This window comes from Excalfactoria chinensis, chromosome 1 (assembly GCF_039878825.1).
Source record: "Excalfactoria chinensis isolate bCotChi1 chromosome 1, bCotChi1.hap2, whole genome shotgun sequence".
NCBI classification, from domain to species: domain Eukaryota; kingdom Metazoa; phylum Chordata; class Aves; order Galliformes; family Phasianidae; genus Excalfactoria; species Excalfactoria chinensis.
Genome location: NC_092825.1, coordinates 135,953,196 through 135,970,918, shown reverse-complemented (window position 1 = coordinate 135,970,918; position 17,723 = coordinate 135,953,196). Strand labels below are relative to the sequence as shown.

Sequence of the window (17,723 nt, the reverse complement as noted above, 5' to 3'; positions counted from 1 at the left end):
TAGTTAAATTCGTTTCAAAAAGAAAAACAGTTAAAGACTTCAGAGAGTTATATAAGAGTTAATTTCAAGAATTAAAAAGGAGTTAAGATTACAGCTTGAACTGGGGCCCACTATTTACTTTGGCCTATCTACCATTTCCTTATACACTAAAACAACCCATAATTTCTTCTAAGAGAAGTTATTACATAATGAAATTCTGTCACGGTCTTATACTCTTATCATAGCTAACGTCAACACCTTGCTTGTCAGAACATCCAAATGCCATTCAAGGCAACTACAGTCACCATTCATCCAACACAAGAACAAAACAAGATGCTTATTTCTCACTCACTACTTACAGTCTCACTTCCAATATTATTTTTCTCAGCACTGTTTTGAAGGAAATTGATTTATTTCTATTTTCCTTTTAGCTTTCATCCCTAGCACTACATCTGTGGGATGTATTTCTCCTGATGGGAAATAATATAACCTGTTACTTTTGATTTCTAGAGAAATTCACACATTTCTGAGATCTACAAAACAACAAAATTCCTACGACAGAAGGGACCCTACCTTGAAATCTAAGAGCCAAATAAATTAATATCTCATGGTGGATAAGAGATGTTTACAATCGCATGCTGATTTTAATACTAAATTTCTGTGTCTACAACAAACCCTCGGGTTCCATTTAAAAGAACTCAATTTTATTAACAAGTTGTTACAAACCACAGCAGTACTCATTGCACCTGACTACATTCTTCAAAGTTAGGAACCTTGGCTGATCGCTTAGGCTTTACCAGAAGACATGAAGAGGTGTGAGCTGAATCCCTCACCATCAGCTACAAATTAAATTCACGCTTTAAATGAATTAGTAGATAATGAAGCATTCCTACTACCTGTAGGAATGGTACGGTCTTCAATCCTTCCTGCACTTCCTTCAATCCTCCTGAGGACAGGCTGAGGGAGTTGGGTTTGTTCAGCCTGGAGAAGAGAAGGTTGCGGGGTGACCTCATTGCAGCCTTTCAATACCTGAAGGGAACTTACTCCCAGGAGGGGAGCAAACTCTTCGAAAGGGCTGATAATAGCAGGACTAGGGGAAATGGTTTTAAGTTAAAAGAGGGAAGATTTAGGTTGGATGTTAGGGGGAAGTTCTTTACTAGGAGAGTGGTTAGGTCCTGGAACAGGCTGCCCAGGGAGGTTGTGGATGCCCCGTCCTTGGAGGTGTTCAAGACCAGGTTGGACGGGGCTCTGGGCAACCTGATCTAGTAAAGACGTATGTTTGGTGGCCCTGCCAGGCAGGGGGGTTGGAACTACATGATCCTTGAGGTCCCTTCCAACCCGGGTCATTCTGTGATTCTGTGATTCTATTTGTTTATACACTCCATCTTCCAGTTTTTGACGTTATGATAGACCGAAACCCCAAATACTAATACAACTGAAGGAGGCACCTGCTTCATGCTTCTACCTACTTCATGTTATCAACTAAAAACACAGATGAAGAAAAAAAAAATCAGTTAAAGAACAAGCTTCAGTCTTTAAAATAGTTCATAAAATGAATCTAAGCCTTCATCACCAGCAGACTTCATGAAGGATACAATCAAGAAATAAACACTCTTCAGCAACTGAATGGCAATTAGATGGCTGAACTACTCAACCTATATACTTGAAAATACCAGCCTTCACTGTGTAAACTGCATGTCAGTAGAAACAATAAATCCTGCTTATATAATTAAAGTACTGTACACAAGCTGGTCTGCCTAACAGAAGGCAAAACCTGACAGGTGACACATTTCACTAGACATGTAGACAGCCAGTCCCTATGATGCAGATGGCTGCAGCAGAGGTACAAGCTGATACAAGGAATTAGGAGAAATACAAGAGAGGAGAGCGCAAGTATACAGTCTTGCACCTAGGGAGGAATAACTGCATGTACCAGTACAGGCTGGGGGATGACCTGCTGGAGAGGAGCTCTGCAAAGACCCTGGTGTCCCAACAACAGGTTGGCCATGAGCCAGCAGTGTGCCCTTGTGGCCAAGAAGGCCAACGGCATCCTGAGGTGCATTAAAAAGAGTGTGGCCAGCAGGTCAAGGGAGGTGACCTTCCTCCTCTACTCTGCCCTGGCGAGGCCTCACCTGGACTACTGCATCCAATTCTGAGCTCCCCAGTAGAGAAAAATAGGAATCTCCTGTAAAGGGTGCAGTGGAGGGCCACAAAGATGATAAAGAGCCTGGAGAGCTTCTCTAAGAGGAAAAGCTGAGAGACCTGGGTCTGTTCAGCCTTGAGAACAGAAAAGAGAGCACACTGCATCTTATTCATCCCTAACTCAAGACTCCTGAATATGCCCTTCTGGACAAAGGAAGCTAAAAAGGTGCCGAGCATCCTGCATTGTAACAATGTGAGCACCCACAGTAGGTGGAAGGAATGGGTTATCTCCCTTTACACGATACTCATTAGATTGTATCTACAATATCACGGCCAGTTTTTGGGTACAAGGAAACTGACAAACTACAGTGAACTCAGGGGAGAGCCACCAAGACAGTAATGGGCAGCAGTTCCTGACTTGTGAAGAGAGGCTTAGGAAAATGGACTTGTTCAGCTTGCAAAGGGATGGCTCTTGTATGACCCAGCAGCAGTTTTCCCACACTCCTTTAAGATGGGAGTTTGACAAGCAACAAACATAAACTGAAACCAGATAGGCTCTGACCTGATTCAAGGAAAAGGATTTTAATGATGAAGACAGCCAAGCACTGGAGCAAACTGCCTAGCTCCTATCCCTGAAGGTTTCCAAGACATACGAGGTATGGCCCTGAACAACCTGGTGTGCTCATACGCATGATCCAGCTTTGAACTGGAGGTTGTATGAGAGACTCCCGAGGTCCCTTTCAGCCTGAATTACGCTGTGACAAAGGTAGTGGGAGTACATTAGGCCAGACAGAACGAATAGATGGAAAGACGGCAAAGAAACGTACAATTACTCTGGTATTACTTGATGACACATACGTTCAGAACTGCAATTCTGTGCTAAGGAAGAAAATGTCCTACAGCTGAAGTCTGGTATACCTGGAATGCCATCCCTCGCAGTTACAGCATAGAAGTACACTGTAACAGTAGAAAAAGCAGTGCTTTAGGGAAAAGGATGAGAAAAATGAATCCCACATGGCCAAGGACTTCTGACAGAATGGCAGTAATACAACGGTAACTTCAGCTGTTAGTGAAAGTCCTAAGCAATTAGAGTCAAACACTGAAGAAAGAGGTGGTTGTACAGGTAATCCCAATGAGAATAAGACAGAGAAATCAGAAGTGACATGATACTCAATCGGCTCTCCACAAGATGTTAAAAGCAAACAACTGACAAACTCACCGAAATGAAAAGAGCCAAAATCTTCATGTAAAGGGCATTCGTGAAAAACACTGTAATGGTAAATCGATAGAATGTCCTTCTTGAGCGTTAATTGGCTTTTGGAAGTGAGGAAGAGGGAGCTGTTTGACACGGGCCATAAAATGTCATTAAGATTTTGGAATGAAAAGAACAGAAAACTCAGAATAGCCACAGACTTGATTTAAGGGCAGTAATTTAACGCTGCTCTCAACATTCTAGCAGAAAGAGGGAGAACATGGAGGCATTACATCTGCAAACTCAATGACGTTACTGCCTCCATACATTTACTCACTCTCTTATTGGGTTACCTGCTTAATATTTAACCTGTTAATTTAGCCTTACAAGATGCAAAAAAGACAGAATACGTCCATACAGGAAACACTTCTCATGGCAAGCGTTCTCTGCTTAAGAAGTCTATATCACTTAAAGAGTCACACAAGCTTCGTATTCAACTCTACGTAAAGCATGACAGTTCCAAGAACTACTTGACCAGATTTAAGCTTAAAGAGCATATTCTTCTAGAGAAAGAGAAGTATACAACAGTGCATATGGTACGTTGTTTCAAAAAAGAGACGACATACAAAATGTAGTGAAAAGAGGCGCTTTATTTTGTTTTTGCTACAAGGAGTAGCTTAACTGTTAACGCTGTTTATGATTACGCGAGAAAATATTTTGGGTAATCCATCAGAGAGCAAAAATGTACCGGGGTAAGTACCAAAAGGTGAATGCCACAACACAATCCTGAAATGTATTATTCACTTATTTCACTCCAGTACACCCACAGGACTGCACCTCCGTGATTGAACCTACCCTCACATATTTATAACATGTATCAGGCAGTAACGTAACCTCTCACTTCCCCAAAGTTCCATAAGAACAAGCAAACACAACCATACAGACAGCAGAGACAGAGAAGGGAAAGATTATGGTTGTATCGGCAGGCAGATGCGAGCCCTTCTGAGAAATAAATAGCCAGGCTGCTATTGGGAGTCAGGCAAACACAAAGGCAGCTTGCAGGGATGCTGGTTGGAAGGAACCAGCCTCCAGCTCAGAGCACAACTCATAGGGCAGGCAACACTGCTTTGTGAAGAGGATGTGCTCAGTGAACAGCAGGTAGGAGAGACAGCAGGGTATCGGATGCACAAACAGGCCTGCCCTTCACCCTGGGCTCTCTGGGGGCACCTGGCTTTCCACATCAGAAATCAGCTAAGGAAACCAAGAGCTGACTGATGATGCTTTCTAGAGAATAAAATCAAGTATTCTAAACAGTATTTCTACCCTGAATCTGCTCACACATAAAGAAATCACTGAAAGAAAAACGAAAAGGAACAGATGACAACAAGTACTGAATTTGTGATACATGCTCTTCTGTGAAGGAGCAAAGCTTTCCTTCATACTCCAGTGTTCTTAAACCCATGAATAGAATCAGAGCTGTTTACAAAGATGAATATCTATGATATTCAGTATCTAAAGGGGAGAGGCAGAAAAGAAGTGGACAGACTCTTTAGCAGGGTCTGTGGGGACAGAACAAGGGGAAATGGCTTCAAGCCCAGGGAGGATAGATTTAGGTTAGATATAAGGAACATATATTTTACAGTGAGGGTGTTGAGGCACTGGAACAGGTTGCCCAGAGATGTGGTGGATGCTCCATCTCTGGAGACTTTCAAAGTAAGGATAGATGAGGACACGGGCAACATGATCTAGCTGTGGTGTTCCTGTTCACTGCAGGAGAGTGGGACTAGATAGCCCTGAGGTCCCTTCCAACTCAAAGGATTCTTCCAACTCTGTGATGCAGAACATCACAGTAACTTGGAAAGCGAGGAGCAAACGGCCAGCAAGAATCCAAGCAAAATGAAGTCCTGCACACATCATTAACTACTCGCTAATTGTCAGCAATAGCATGCAGACTGTAAAACACAGGCAGAGTATTGGAAGTCAGCTGTTTTAACATCTTGACAATTCAGGCTGAGGGATGCTTGTTCTGCGCTACTTACTGATGGCAGATAGAATGCTGTAACACACTTAGCTAATAAGACATGTTGGTTTTCACACGAGCTGGACCTCGAAGGCAGAGAGAGCAGATAGGTGTTAGCTGAGGACACAGAGACCCTGGAGACGCAACATGCTTCTAAGGGATTTCTCAAGGAGAGCGGGGGAGAAAGTCTGTAAAAAGCCCATTCAGATGTGGTCAATGTAAAAACCTTTCTTAATGGCCTAATTTTAATTGCCAGGAAATTGCTTTTGAGGGCGATTCACCGCTTGAACACTAATCTGGAGGGAATATGAACTGAAGTCCACTCTACAGGCAGCTGGGTTCTGGAGATACACTGCTGTCTCTCTAAGTCAGGCACTATCAAGAAGCCACACCGGCATTCTCAGAGCATAGCAAAACACAGCAGAAAAAAAAGCAGAGAGCAAATGAAGAAGCCCTGAAGCCTAAAAATGAGGAAGCTAACTCAGACACAGCTAAAGGAACCTTAAGCACAAGGCTTACATATCTCAAAAATGAAAAAGGACGCAAAAAAAAGCAAGAGAAATTAGGCTGAGTTAAACGAAACACTTGGGAGGCTTACCAAGAGAGCACATATATCCCATCCCAAGCAAGGCGGGCAGAGCCACTGATCTGAGGTGCTATCTTGTTAGGACGCTGTCAGCTGCCAGAGGGATACACGGGCAATTTTCTTTCTGTTCTCCTTTTAAGCAAGGTGTTTTTCTTACTAACCCACTTCCCTAACCCTGACAGGCCCAGCCACGGTCACCTCAGCGCTTACAGGGCGCTCTGAGGATCACGAACGGGAGGCCCGCTTAGGAGCAGCACGCCGGGGCCATCTCACAGGTTAAGGACCGCGCTGCTCCAGCAGAGGGCGGCCTGGCAGACCCGCCGCCTGTCACCGGCAGCCGTGGTGGTGGTTCCGGACCCGGAACCCATCACGCAGCGGCTGGGAAACCTCTCGGTATCGGCTCTCACGGAGCCTACAGGACGCCGAGCACCCAGCGGGAAGCTGCGCACGCACGGACGGCGGAGGCTCGCGGGGTCACGTGACCGAGAGGGCGGTGCTAGCGCGCCCCCCGCCGGCGGCTCCCGCCTCACTCACCCGCCAGCGCTGCCCTCCGCCGCCGCCACGCTCGGCGCCTCCGCTTCCGGCTGCGGCCGCGTCCTTCTGCCCGGGCCGCGGAGCCTCCCGGGGGAATAGGCGGCGGGGCGGGGCCGGCCGGGCTGGGAGGGGTTTGCGGACATCGGGCTGGAGGCTGTGGGGAACCCCGTGTGGAACCGGACAGCCTTTCCGAGGGGGAGGAGGTTTCCGATGGGAGGATCGGCTGAGGGAAGGAAATAGAGCTGAAGAGGTGTTGGGACAGCAGGGAGTAAGTTCGTTCACCGTGAGTATGGCAGCGGGAAGTGTCACTACTCCTCTGCTTACAGAGACTGCAAATATACCTCTGCTTCTTCACAGTAGGCTTTTTTTTTTTTCTTTTTTTTTTTTTTTTGCTGTGTTTATAGCAGTACTGCTACGTAAAACCACAGCGTTGCGGGTTAACGCGCAGGCTTGAAGAACCAGATGCAACAGGGTTTGTGCCCAGAGCAGCTATAACCAGCGGTACCTGCAGCATTGCGTGGTACGTGGCTAACCGAGAAGTTGGCTGTCTCAGCTTTTACGGCTCAGAAATTCAACCGAAGGCCAGCTGTGTTCTGGGCTGCATTAAAACAGGGGTGGCCAGCAGGGAGAGGGAGGTGATTGTGCCCCTCTACTCAGCTCTTGTGAGGCCCCATCTGCAGTACTGTGTACAGGTCTGGGCCCCCAGCACAGGAAGGATGTGGAGCTCTTAGAGTGGGTTCAGAGGAGGGCCACTAAGATGATCAGAGGGCTAGAGCACCTCTCCTATGAAGAAAGGTTGAGGGAACTGGGACTGTTTAGCTTGGAGAAGGCTCCGGGGAGACCTCATTGTGGCCTTCCAGTACTTGAAGGGAGCATTTAAACAGGAGGGGCTGTTTACGAGGGTGGATAGTGATAGGACAAGGGAGAATGGTTTTAAACTGAGACAGGGGAGGTCTAGGTTAGATATTAGGAGGAAGTTTTTCACACAGAGGGCGGTGACGCACTGGAACAGGTTGCCCAAGGAGGCTGTGGATGCCCCATCCCTGGAGGCATCCAAGGCCAGGCTGGATGTGGCTCTGGGCAGCCTGGTCTGGTGGTTGGCAACCCTGCATATAGCAGGGGGGTTGAAAATAGATGACCATTGTGGTCCTTTTCAAGCCATTCTGTGATCCTATGAAAGCTGTGAAAAGAGAAGCACTGCTTAGTGAAAGGGCTGAGTCAAGAACTGCATGAGAATCTACACGTAATAACAGGCACAAACGTGTACCTAGGCCCAAATGAAATGAAGAATACAAGGAAGAACAAGAAAAAAAATTTAAGATATTTAATGTAAAAAACCCCAAAACACCACACTATCACATTTGACATTCTAACAGTTGCAGCTTGAAATAGCAACTCCAGTTTAAAGAAATCTCATTTTTGTAAATTTACAGTTGCTTTAAATTGCTTATAAAACAGCGAACGACAACAAAATGTCAATTTAACAATAAGTTGTTATCATTTATTGTGATCACAGACAAGCTAACAACAGATAGAACCGAACCCCAATGCACTGTTTGTGTAGGGAGAGATTTGACATTCAGATGCGTTATCTGTCTCATAAGTTTAACTGTCTGCAGAAACCAAAGCTCTTCTAATTTGTGTCATCCCATTCCCTCATCCAGTCACTCTTAACTGACTCTCAAGGCAAATACCTGCCAGTTTGCCCTGATGCCAGTCTTTTAATATTCTTTGTGCAAAGGATGGTATAAGAGAGGACCAGATTAATTCACTTGAAAGCAGCAGAAGGAAGGTAGTGAGGAATATCTGTTTCAAATACACGACGGCTCACATCCTTTTCTTTAGATGAACCATATTTCCCATTACCTGTTTTATTCCTATTACAGAGAAACTAAGACGAACAGCTCAGACGTAGAAGTCTAAAAGGTGGAGGAAACTGCAATTAACGGCGCCCAATATTTGTATCAAACCATTCAGAAGTACTGAATATTTTTATTTCTGAGTGTTCACACACACACAACTCTAAAACCTAAGTGTGAAATTAAATAACAGGAAACTTCATGTACACGACATTGTTCTGAACACGAGAGAATCTTAAAGTTATGGAGTTCTCTTGGAAGTTTTTGGTGAAAACAGGCTGCAATGCGTAGTAGCCAGTCTGTGCGTTGACTCCATTCTGTGCATTGAATCACTGAGTATGTCTTCAGAACTATATTTGAACAAGCAAGCTTTGGAAAAAAATAATTAAGAATATCCGTGTTTCTTGATTTAATGTCAGCTGATACGAAGGAAACATTTGTCTTCCATAATTGGCAATGGTGGAAAGGCAACATGGAGGAAAAAAATTCCAGCATGCTGGAAATACAGACTGTAACAACAGCTACGTAGAAACCCTACTGTTTTCTGAACCTTTCTTCCAGAGTATGTGCTCTGCGCCATTCCAGGAGCCAGTTACGAGGTATGAGAAGATAATAGGAAGGTTAACGTTACAACTGTTGCTCTCTCAAAATAATTCAGAAAATAAAACAACAACAACAAAAATGTTTGCTTCTTTCAAACCCAAAGCACGCCTCAACGTTATGCTCACTCACAAGAGTATCGTTACTACTCTCATACGAGTAACCACACTGAATTTCTACAGCACTAAAAAATGATATAAAACAAATAGTCCCACACATAATAATACAATAGGTGCCCAGGAAACTAAGCAAGAATAAATCACACCATCTGTATTGAAGAGTAAACACCATTTTCAAGTGCCAACAAAGCGTTCAATTTGTTAGCACGCCTCTTCCATCTAAGACTCATGAGTAGGAGGACAAAGTGATTTCCACAGAGGAATTTCTGCAACAACTTTGGTTTGTAATGAGCCACAGAGAATTCAGACCTTATGTATATAATATTGATCTACTGGATTTCTGTAAAGTTAACCTGGTAGGCAACAGGGACAACTATACATATGAACTTCATGATGAGAATAATAATTTAAACTCAATATGTCATATGCCAAATATACAGAAAAGACTTGATTATATTAAACATCTATTTTCTGCTAGTTTATAGCTCATCCAGCCAGATCCCAACCCTATAATACTTTATGACTGAAGTCTCTATATCCAATGCATGTTAAGCTACGCATGGAAAGCCTTAGAAGTCTGCTGTCTGTACTGAAGGGATTATCTATTTCAGCTCAACTGTAAAGACTGATCTACACTGGTCATCAGAAGATGGGAAGCCATACTGGTGCAGAACCAGAAGAAATGGAAACAATGCATCAAAGATGGTACCCTACGTGAACGAATTAGCCCTGCTGAGAAGCAGAGTATGTTAGTAGGAGAGGAGCACTGCATTAGTACAAATACATGCCTCTGGTACTTCAACAGAATCAGCGTGGTAAATATAATATTTGTGCACACGTAGTGCAGGTGTATTTATTCACTCAAAGCCAGATTTGTGCAGTATCACTGCCACAGCCTTGCTGGCTAGATTTATTTTACTCAGGAAAGAATATTACATTGAAGGAGCCGCACTACTTATGGTACTCAAACTAACTTTGTTGAAGGACGCTGAGTGAGCTCTACAGTACTGCATGGTGGCTGCAGACACACTGGTTCTTGAATCAGCTGTCATTTTCAAAAGTTAGCCTAACTGCAGGTTGAAGACATAGTCTAGATGTAGAGTGCTTAATGGTGGTCAGCTGGCAAGTTCATGCGACATCCTTTCCTATGGCAGGCATTTCCTCAACATTTTAAATGGTTCCACATGCTTGCAAGATGAGTTGTGTGTGGAAAACATTCCACAGTCTCCTATAAAATAATCATTGCACTAATTAGGAAAACTGCAAATACTACGTTACCCAACGTCTTCCTATGGGGATAAAAGAAATAATAATGGAATACAAAAGAGAGGCTAGGTTCCTCAGTTTTCACACCCGATAGAAGTCATCCAATCTTAAATAAAACAAGCAAACAAATAAGAAAATAGACATGTGATCATTTCCTGAAGCAGGAATATAAATACTAGCAAAATAAACAGCTCTGGGCAGCCAGAGTTCAAACATGAACCGCAGCAAGTTGAAAAATGACACTGTGTCAATTGGTGCCCCTCTCTGAATCATCCCGCATCAACGTGATCAGTTTACACATTAACAGCTATGCTTATTTAACTGATTTCAGCAAACTCACCAGCCATGGTTAGACAAAGGTTTATCACAGTTCCTTCCAGATAATAATACCTTAACAGTCAAGGTCAGGTTGTCTGCCCAGTTACTTTCCCCACAGAAATTCTCTCTTTATTACCAACAGTGTAGGAGCTAGAAGGTGTTATGTCCTCAACTAAAAAGCACTGCAATACCTTAGACAATGAGAATCAGCTCCCAGAGATGCTATACTGTATTTCGACCACTGACTTATTGCAAGAGCTAAAATAATTCTGACTTGTGGCCTATGCTAGATGAGGTTACCTGAAGAACAGAAACTCTAGCTTACTCCTCTGTCATCTGACACTCCTTTCTTTTCCATTTGCTGCTTGCTGAAATCTTCTCTTAAATCCAGGAGTATTTTCTCCACTCGAGCCTATCTCAGCAGCTTGGTGGCTGACAAACCCTTTGTGGTGCACACTTTCACCTGTACAAATCCTGAAGTTCAAAGGGCGGAGCCAGAAACAAGAAACAAAGCATAACTCAAATTACAAGAGTAGGCTGCCGGAAAGAATCCGTTCTTCTGCTGGCTCTGTAGGACTGGCAGTAGAAAGCAGTAATAAAACTGAAGTGGACAGATATTCTTCATACTTGAAATGATCAGGATTTAAACAGGAAATTGCACTTTTTCCAGAAACGCTTTCAGAAATAAAACTGCCTTCTGATATTCATCCTGCTGCTAAAAAAAGTCAGATGAAGATATCAAATTGCAAGTGAAAGCAAATATTGCTATTTATTCACAGCTGTGAGATTCCATCTGCATTGCCTTCGTATACCTACAAAAATGTTCCTTATAAGGGACTTCAAATGCAGTTCAAGAGTACGAATAAAAAGATCTCCAAACTCCAGCTGCAACGTTAGAATCTGCAGGAGGGCATAATTGGACATCCAAGTGTGCATTGCTGGTGTTTTTCTTTTTGAGAAATAATGACTGAATCCTTTACATGGTCAAAAGGAACCACGTAACACTAATAATAAAGGACATGCATGGGCAACCTGAAAAGAAATATCAGGCACCGCCTTTCTTTTGCAATTGCTCCAATTTTCTTCTTAAGAGACTGTAGTTTTCCTTGGTCCCAGGTGCCGTAGGATCAAGCTTCAGAGAGACTTCATAGTGCTTCTTTGCTAAGTCAAGATTTCCCCAGCGATGATAAAGCACAGCTGGAACATCAATAAGGGATTTCATTAGCAATATTGTTGAATAATGTGCAGTCTTGCCAGTGACTTGGAAAACAACATTAAAGCATTTGTTTCCAGTGAGGGTCTCTCACTGGCTGGTGGCACAGTAGCTGCTTGTTCTGTTGCCAAACGCAGGAGCAAAGCCTGCGAGCAGAACTGGAATGGGACTGATGGAATGAATTACGCTGTAGCCATAAATGGCAGCTCTTATCTGGTGAGCTTCACTGTGGGTTACAAGCATAGCATAAATAAACCAACTGAAGTGCAGCTACCTCTGGGCTGGATTCTGCAGCCCTCTTGATCTGTCACATCATGTGACAGCTTCTCTGGGTTAGTGCCCTGCTCTTCACTGGCTGGCAGTTTTACCAGGAAGTCAAATAGCATCTGCTCAGCAGGAAGAAGGCTCAAAAGATTGCTTTTTCTTTTCAACCACCATGACTACGAAGCAAACAAACAGTACAGCTGAGGAGAGTTAGAAAGTCTCTTACCTAAATTACCATGATAACTGGCAGCATTTGGATTGGCTTTAATTGCCTTGAGGAACAAAGCTTCAGATTCCTGAATAATTCAGAAGAACAAGTCAACAGAACAGTCCACACTTGCAGTATGTAAAATAAAGCAAAATATACTCAAAATTGTAATTGAAGGAAACCTCAGACACCGCCGTATCTACGTGATTCCACAATATGTATAATCTAAACCTGCATAGTCCTGTAGTTAAAGTGGCTGTAGCCTCTGGAAAGAAAAGTAACAATGGTACAAATACGTGCCAAGATTTTGCAGGTTCACATTATTTTAACTGGGAGCTATTCAGCGCTAGCAAAGTCTGAAAAAGTGGTTTAATTACATCACTTGGTCAAGTTTCAGTCAAGGCAAGCATAATATAACATAGTATCTGAGAAAACTGCTTTCAGACACCCTCCCCTTTAGCACCATTTTTACCATTTAAAATGTGAGCATTCCAGTAAAACCCTTTCAGACAGATGTTTCAACATGGTTCTTAATGAACAACCGAGCGTCTGTCATTTAAAAATCAAACCAAATGAAGCATTCTTCATGTTTCTTGCATGCTGCTTTTTCCATGTACCAAGATGCAGTATGTAAGCTCTTAGAACTGGTGATGTCTGAGTATGTCTTAGAAGAGCCGAACAGTCAAAGGTGCAATTTTTGCTAAGTTAATTTCACAGTTCAGTGCTTTTGTTTTAACATACTGGCTGCTGATACAGATACTTTTATTTCAGAGCATATTTCCTAAAGGAGTTTAGAAAGACACCTCTCAATCCAAATAAATCGTATTTACTCACATGCAAGTTTAGATACTTTCAAAGGATGCAGTGTCACACAGATTCTGTGCTAGGCTATTTTAGGGAAAGTTGCTCATTCATTTTCAGTGCAAAATATCTGGAGACAAAATTTCCTCCATGTAGTAGCCTTATGCCCTAAGGCACAAACTTGCCTAAGGTATGTGCAAGTTTTGGCACTGATAAGCAGCTGCTCTAGCATTCTGATACTCTGACTGTTAAAGTGCAAGGATATACTGGCCTCTGAAACTCACAACGTTTAAATACTTAATTAATGATTTGGGTGATAAAGATAATGCATTATCAGAAACTTTTCAGAAACAGATAGCACCTAATTGAAGGGAGTAATCAATAAATTGGATGGGAAGGCTACCACTCAGATCTAGACTGGATGGAGAAATAGAATGGCAGGAATCATATGACCTTTGCAGTTAGCAAGGCCCTGTTGCTTGGTCCCTCTGGTCCAACCCCTGTTCCAGCAGTGCCACTCAGAGCAGGGTGCCTAGGCCCACAGCCAGACAGCCTTTGGAAGACCTCCAAGGAGACCCCACAGAGCCTCTGTGGGTAACCTGTGCCAGTTCTGTTATCTACACAGAACTGAAGCACTGCCTGGTGTTCAGAGGGAACTTCCTGTCCTCCAGTTTATGATCCTTGCATGTTCTCCTGGCACTGGGCACCATCAAAAAGAGCCTGGCTCCACCCTCTGTGCACCCTCCCTAAAAGTACATATAGATATTGATGAGATCCCCTCTGATTCCTCTCTCCTCTGGGTTGAGCAGTTCCAGCTCTCAATCCTTCCTTGAACTATAGATGTTCCAGTCCCTTAATCATCTTCATGGCCTTTTGTCAAACTCTCCAGTATGTTCATGTCCCCCTTGTATTGGTGAGTCCAGAACTGGACACAGCACCCAGATGTGGCCTCCCAGTATCGAACAGTGGGGAAGGATCACCTCCCATGACTTGCTAGCAATACTTTGCCTAATGCAACTCAGGACATTCTCAGCCTTCTTTGCCACAGGGACACTCTGCTGGCTCATTCTCAGCTTGGTGTCCACCATGATCCCCCTGTCCTTTTCTGCAGAGCTGCTTTCCAGCTGGGTGGCCCACCGCATGTACTGGTGCATGGATTTGTTCCTCCCCAGATGCAGGACTCAGCATCTCCTCTGGCTCCCTCCACCCTTCAGAAGAGAAGATGAATGGGAGACCTTATTGCTACCCACAACTACCTGAGCAGAGAACACATAGGAGGTGGAGCCAGACTATTCTCACAAGCGTATAACAACAGGATAAGAGAAAAAGGAAATTTAAGGGAAATTTCATTTAGATAAAAGGAAACATCCTTGTTTTTAAATCATGAGGCTGGTCAAGCACTGGAAGGTGTTGCCTGGAGAGGTTCTAAAGATATTCAAGATTCAACTGGCCATTGTCCCTGGTTTGGCCAGGGATTGGACTCTGCATGTCCCTTCCAGTCAAAATTGTTAATCACGATTCATAGTATGGCCTGGGTGAAAAGGATAAAAATGAGCATCTAGTTTTAACCACCCTGCTATTTGCAGGGTTGCCAAACGTTAGACCAGGCTGTCCAGAGCCACATCTGTCCAGCATGGCCTGGGTTTTAATGCCTACAGGGATGGGGTATCAACAATCTCCCTGGGCAACCTGTTCCAGTGCATCACCCTGTGTATGAAAAAACTGTTCTTTTATTCTAACTGAGCCACCTGAGAAATATCTCAGTAGTCAAACCTTTGGCAAATCTCATGGTATTGCAAGATAACCTTTTTACATATAGCCACACAAACCTATACAGCAACAACAGAATGGCCCTTGAAAGCATGTAGTAGTCAGAAATCCTTCAGTTTGTAATATTTTCCTGTGCAAAATCTAGTATTTTAGTTAAGTAAATAAGTAAATCTCTGCTTTTTTTTTTCATCAAGCAGGGTAACTACAGTCTGGAAGACGTGCTGTCCAGTTAATTCACTTTTATGGCTAAGTGTTGTCACCTACACAAAGGAGAAGTAGATAAGGCTTATTGTTTTCACTGCTGAAGTAAGATAGGGCAATGTGTGCAATGTGTTCCCAGAAAATATAATGAAATACATGATCAGAGCTGACTCTCATTACCACACATCTTCAACCACATACTGAAAGCATTTTCATTGCCACTGCTTTGCTCAGCAGTTAGTAGAAGCATACTGCCTGATTAAAGACTACTGAAGGTGCATCACTTTCATATTATTGGAGATATATTGAGTAAATATACATTCCAGTACATCTGGTGATACTTCAAATTACTCCGTCTTGCCAAATCTTTAAATTAAGTGTTGTCAAGAAACTTGCACACTGCATATAGTGAAGGCTTTGGGAAACCACACTGCATTCCATCTGCTGCCAAACCCACAGCACAAAGTTGTAGTCTGGCTTTATTTCAAATACAAAGAGAAAATGCTGAATGTTTCCAATTTGTTGTACTTCTAACAGAAATAAAATAAAATAAAATATGGATGTATACATAACAAAACACAGCATACATATTTTCAAAGAACTAAAGATAGCTTGATTCATTGTCCATTGCAACAAGTATTTAAGTGAGAAGTCCATATTGGTATAGCAGATGTTAATATAAAAAGCAACAACAACAACATAACACAGCAACTTCAAAACAGCTCATCATTCATGAGCTTTTGTTTCTGGAATAATAAATCATTCATGAATAGATACAAACAAATCTTAAAGGGTCGGAGGATTTTTTTGGGGGTTGCTCAGGAAATTCATCTTCTGCTGAAAATCAAAATGCACTTAAAACCAAAGGAAAACGTTGTCCGAATGATTTGAAGGGAATCTCTGAGAACACAGTAAAATCTTTTTGACTCAGTGCCTTTTAAAATAACTACCCCAAACCCACCAACCAACCATAAAGAAAACGTCAAAACAACAAAACCCATCCCAAAACAAATCTTACTTTATGGCAACTGAGCCAATGTACCATCAACTTTTACACAGAAACATAAAAGCAAATAAATGAAATACCTGAGGTTATATAACAAAACAGATGTAGCCAGGCAGCCCTCTGCCAGTTACCTCCATCACCTTGTCAGCTTCTATCCCACATCTTCCTCACTCCTCCCAACTCAATGAGTACCCTTAAAGAACCATTCTTTTCTCTCTGTTTTTACATGTTGAGGGGGCGGGCAAGAAATCAATCTCCCATACTTTTTTTAATCAACATTTTTTTTTTCCTCCCATTAAAAAGAAAGTCAAACAAACAAGCAAACAATGCTCTATCTCCCTTTTCCAGGCCGTGCAAAATACAGTTGCTGCTGTCATTATCTCCTTTTCTAAGTCCACTTTCCAATTCCCCTAATTTGCTCTCCGTGTTATAACCCATCAATCTCATGTTAGGCTTTATCTTTTGCTCCAAACAAACCTACTACTCCCTAATGAAATATTAAAACTCTCACTGTGTCCCTGATTTCTTCCCTGGGATCTTTTGCTTTATTCAGGATGCTGGCTTGAAACATTCATTTTCCCCTATGACTATTCCCACTTTGTTCAATGCATTCTCCTGCAGCATAATGACCTTTCAAAACTGGCCAGCATTACCTCCTTTTCAAATTTCTTAGTTCACTAAGACAAACTTGTTTCTTCTCTGCCCAGAGAATGTTTCCTTGCAGGTTTTCCACATATTTCTTCTACTTACTTCATTATAAACATTCTTTATTCTGTCAGGCTGCATATAACTCTTGCTAAATAAATGTACAATCCTCTGTTCTTTCACACTCATGACTCATCTAAGTAATACTAGCAATTAACTCCTCCATAATGTTACCCCTTATACATTCCCGATGTTAATTTGTATTCTTCTAGAACTTTGTTAAAGTAATCTGAAAATATATTTTATAACAGCTTCAAAGTTGAAAGAGAGAATTAATAGAATATACAAAAAGTGAAACAGTCAGACTAGAGCAAGTCATGTGGTGTATAAAGGCATCATCAACACAAAGTGTTGGGCTGGTGCAGACCCTGGTGTCACATGTGGACAAGTCATCACTCTACAGTTGAACATGACTGTTGAATTCAGACACAGTAATCGGTGGGAAAAAAATATATTGGTTTTAAGGAGTTTAACATCATAAAATCTTCCTCATTCTCTTATGCTGAGGCTGTTCCTTCAGCACTGCTAACATTACAATATATCCAAAAGTCATCAAAACCTGCAAAACTCATGGTTCTATAAATGACATTTTTTTTCTTCAAGACTACCAAAAACTTGCTGTTGCTTACATACCTTGGAGCCTACAGTGTATTAAAACAAATGAATATATTAGCTATATGTGATTTAGTCTTCATATGCTCATATACTTTCTTTAGGAAAATAGTTCTGTTCCCAGCTGCATTACATTCACTACTTGTAAATATAAGTAGTTAATTTTGAACTAATTTTGAACTCCTTAGCTGTCCGGCTGTATCCAAGAAAAAGTCTGATACATCAATCAGTGCATGAATTTCTCATAATATTCTGGGATTATGCAGGTATCCTTATCTTTAATCCAGGATTAGAGAATCTGTAATATCTTCATTTTAGATAGCTTCTG

General features: G+C 42.3%; 2 protein-coding genes and 1 long non-coding RNA gene across 6 annotated transcripts in view; 1 reads left to right on the top strand and 2 right to left on the bottom strand.

Moving 5' to 3' along the window:
• Window positions 1-6,610, bottom strand: part of GGACT (gamma-glutamylamine cyclotransferase) — a 28,454-nt gene extending 21,844 nt beyond the window's left edge. The window contains exons 1-2 of one of the 3 annotated variants that reach the window (XM_072347057.1): window positions 6,454-6,521; window positions 5,932-6,012 (exon numbers count right to left, since the gene is read on the bottom strand). In XM_072347057.1, the coding sequence (XP_072203158.1) occupies window positions 5,932-5,953 (22 nt within the window). In that variant the 5' untranslated portion in view covers window positions 5,954-6,012; window positions 6,454-6,521. Of the gene's footprint in view, window positions 1-5,931; window positions 6,013-6,453 lie in introns of all 3 variants that reach the window. The other 2 variants (XM_072347072.1, XM_072347065.1) reach the window with 2 other exon arrangements.
• On the top strand, window positions 6,598-15,849 carry LOC140257640 (uncharacterized). The gene is made up of 3 exons (XR_011905092.1): window positions 6,598-6,736; window positions 6,861-6,973; window positions 14,213-15,849. It is a non-coding gene; the product is annotated as an uncharacterized lncRNA (long non-coding RNA).
• TMTC4 (transmembrane O-mannosyltransferase targeting cadherins 4) overlaps window positions 7,763-17,723 on the bottom strand; it is a 54,268-nt gene continuing 44,307 nt past the window's right edge. For both annotated transcript variants that reach the window (XM_072347031.1, XM_072347022.1), the window contains exons 17-18: window positions 12,319-12,388; window positions 7,763-11,812 (exon numbers count right to left, since the gene is read on the bottom strand). In XM_072347031.1, coding sequence (XP_072203132.1) covers window positions 11,661-11,812; window positions 12,319-12,388 — 222 coding nt within the window. In that variant the 3' untranslated portion in view covers window positions 7,763-11,660. The remainder of the gene's footprint in view (window positions 11,813-12,318; window positions 12,389-17,723) is intronic.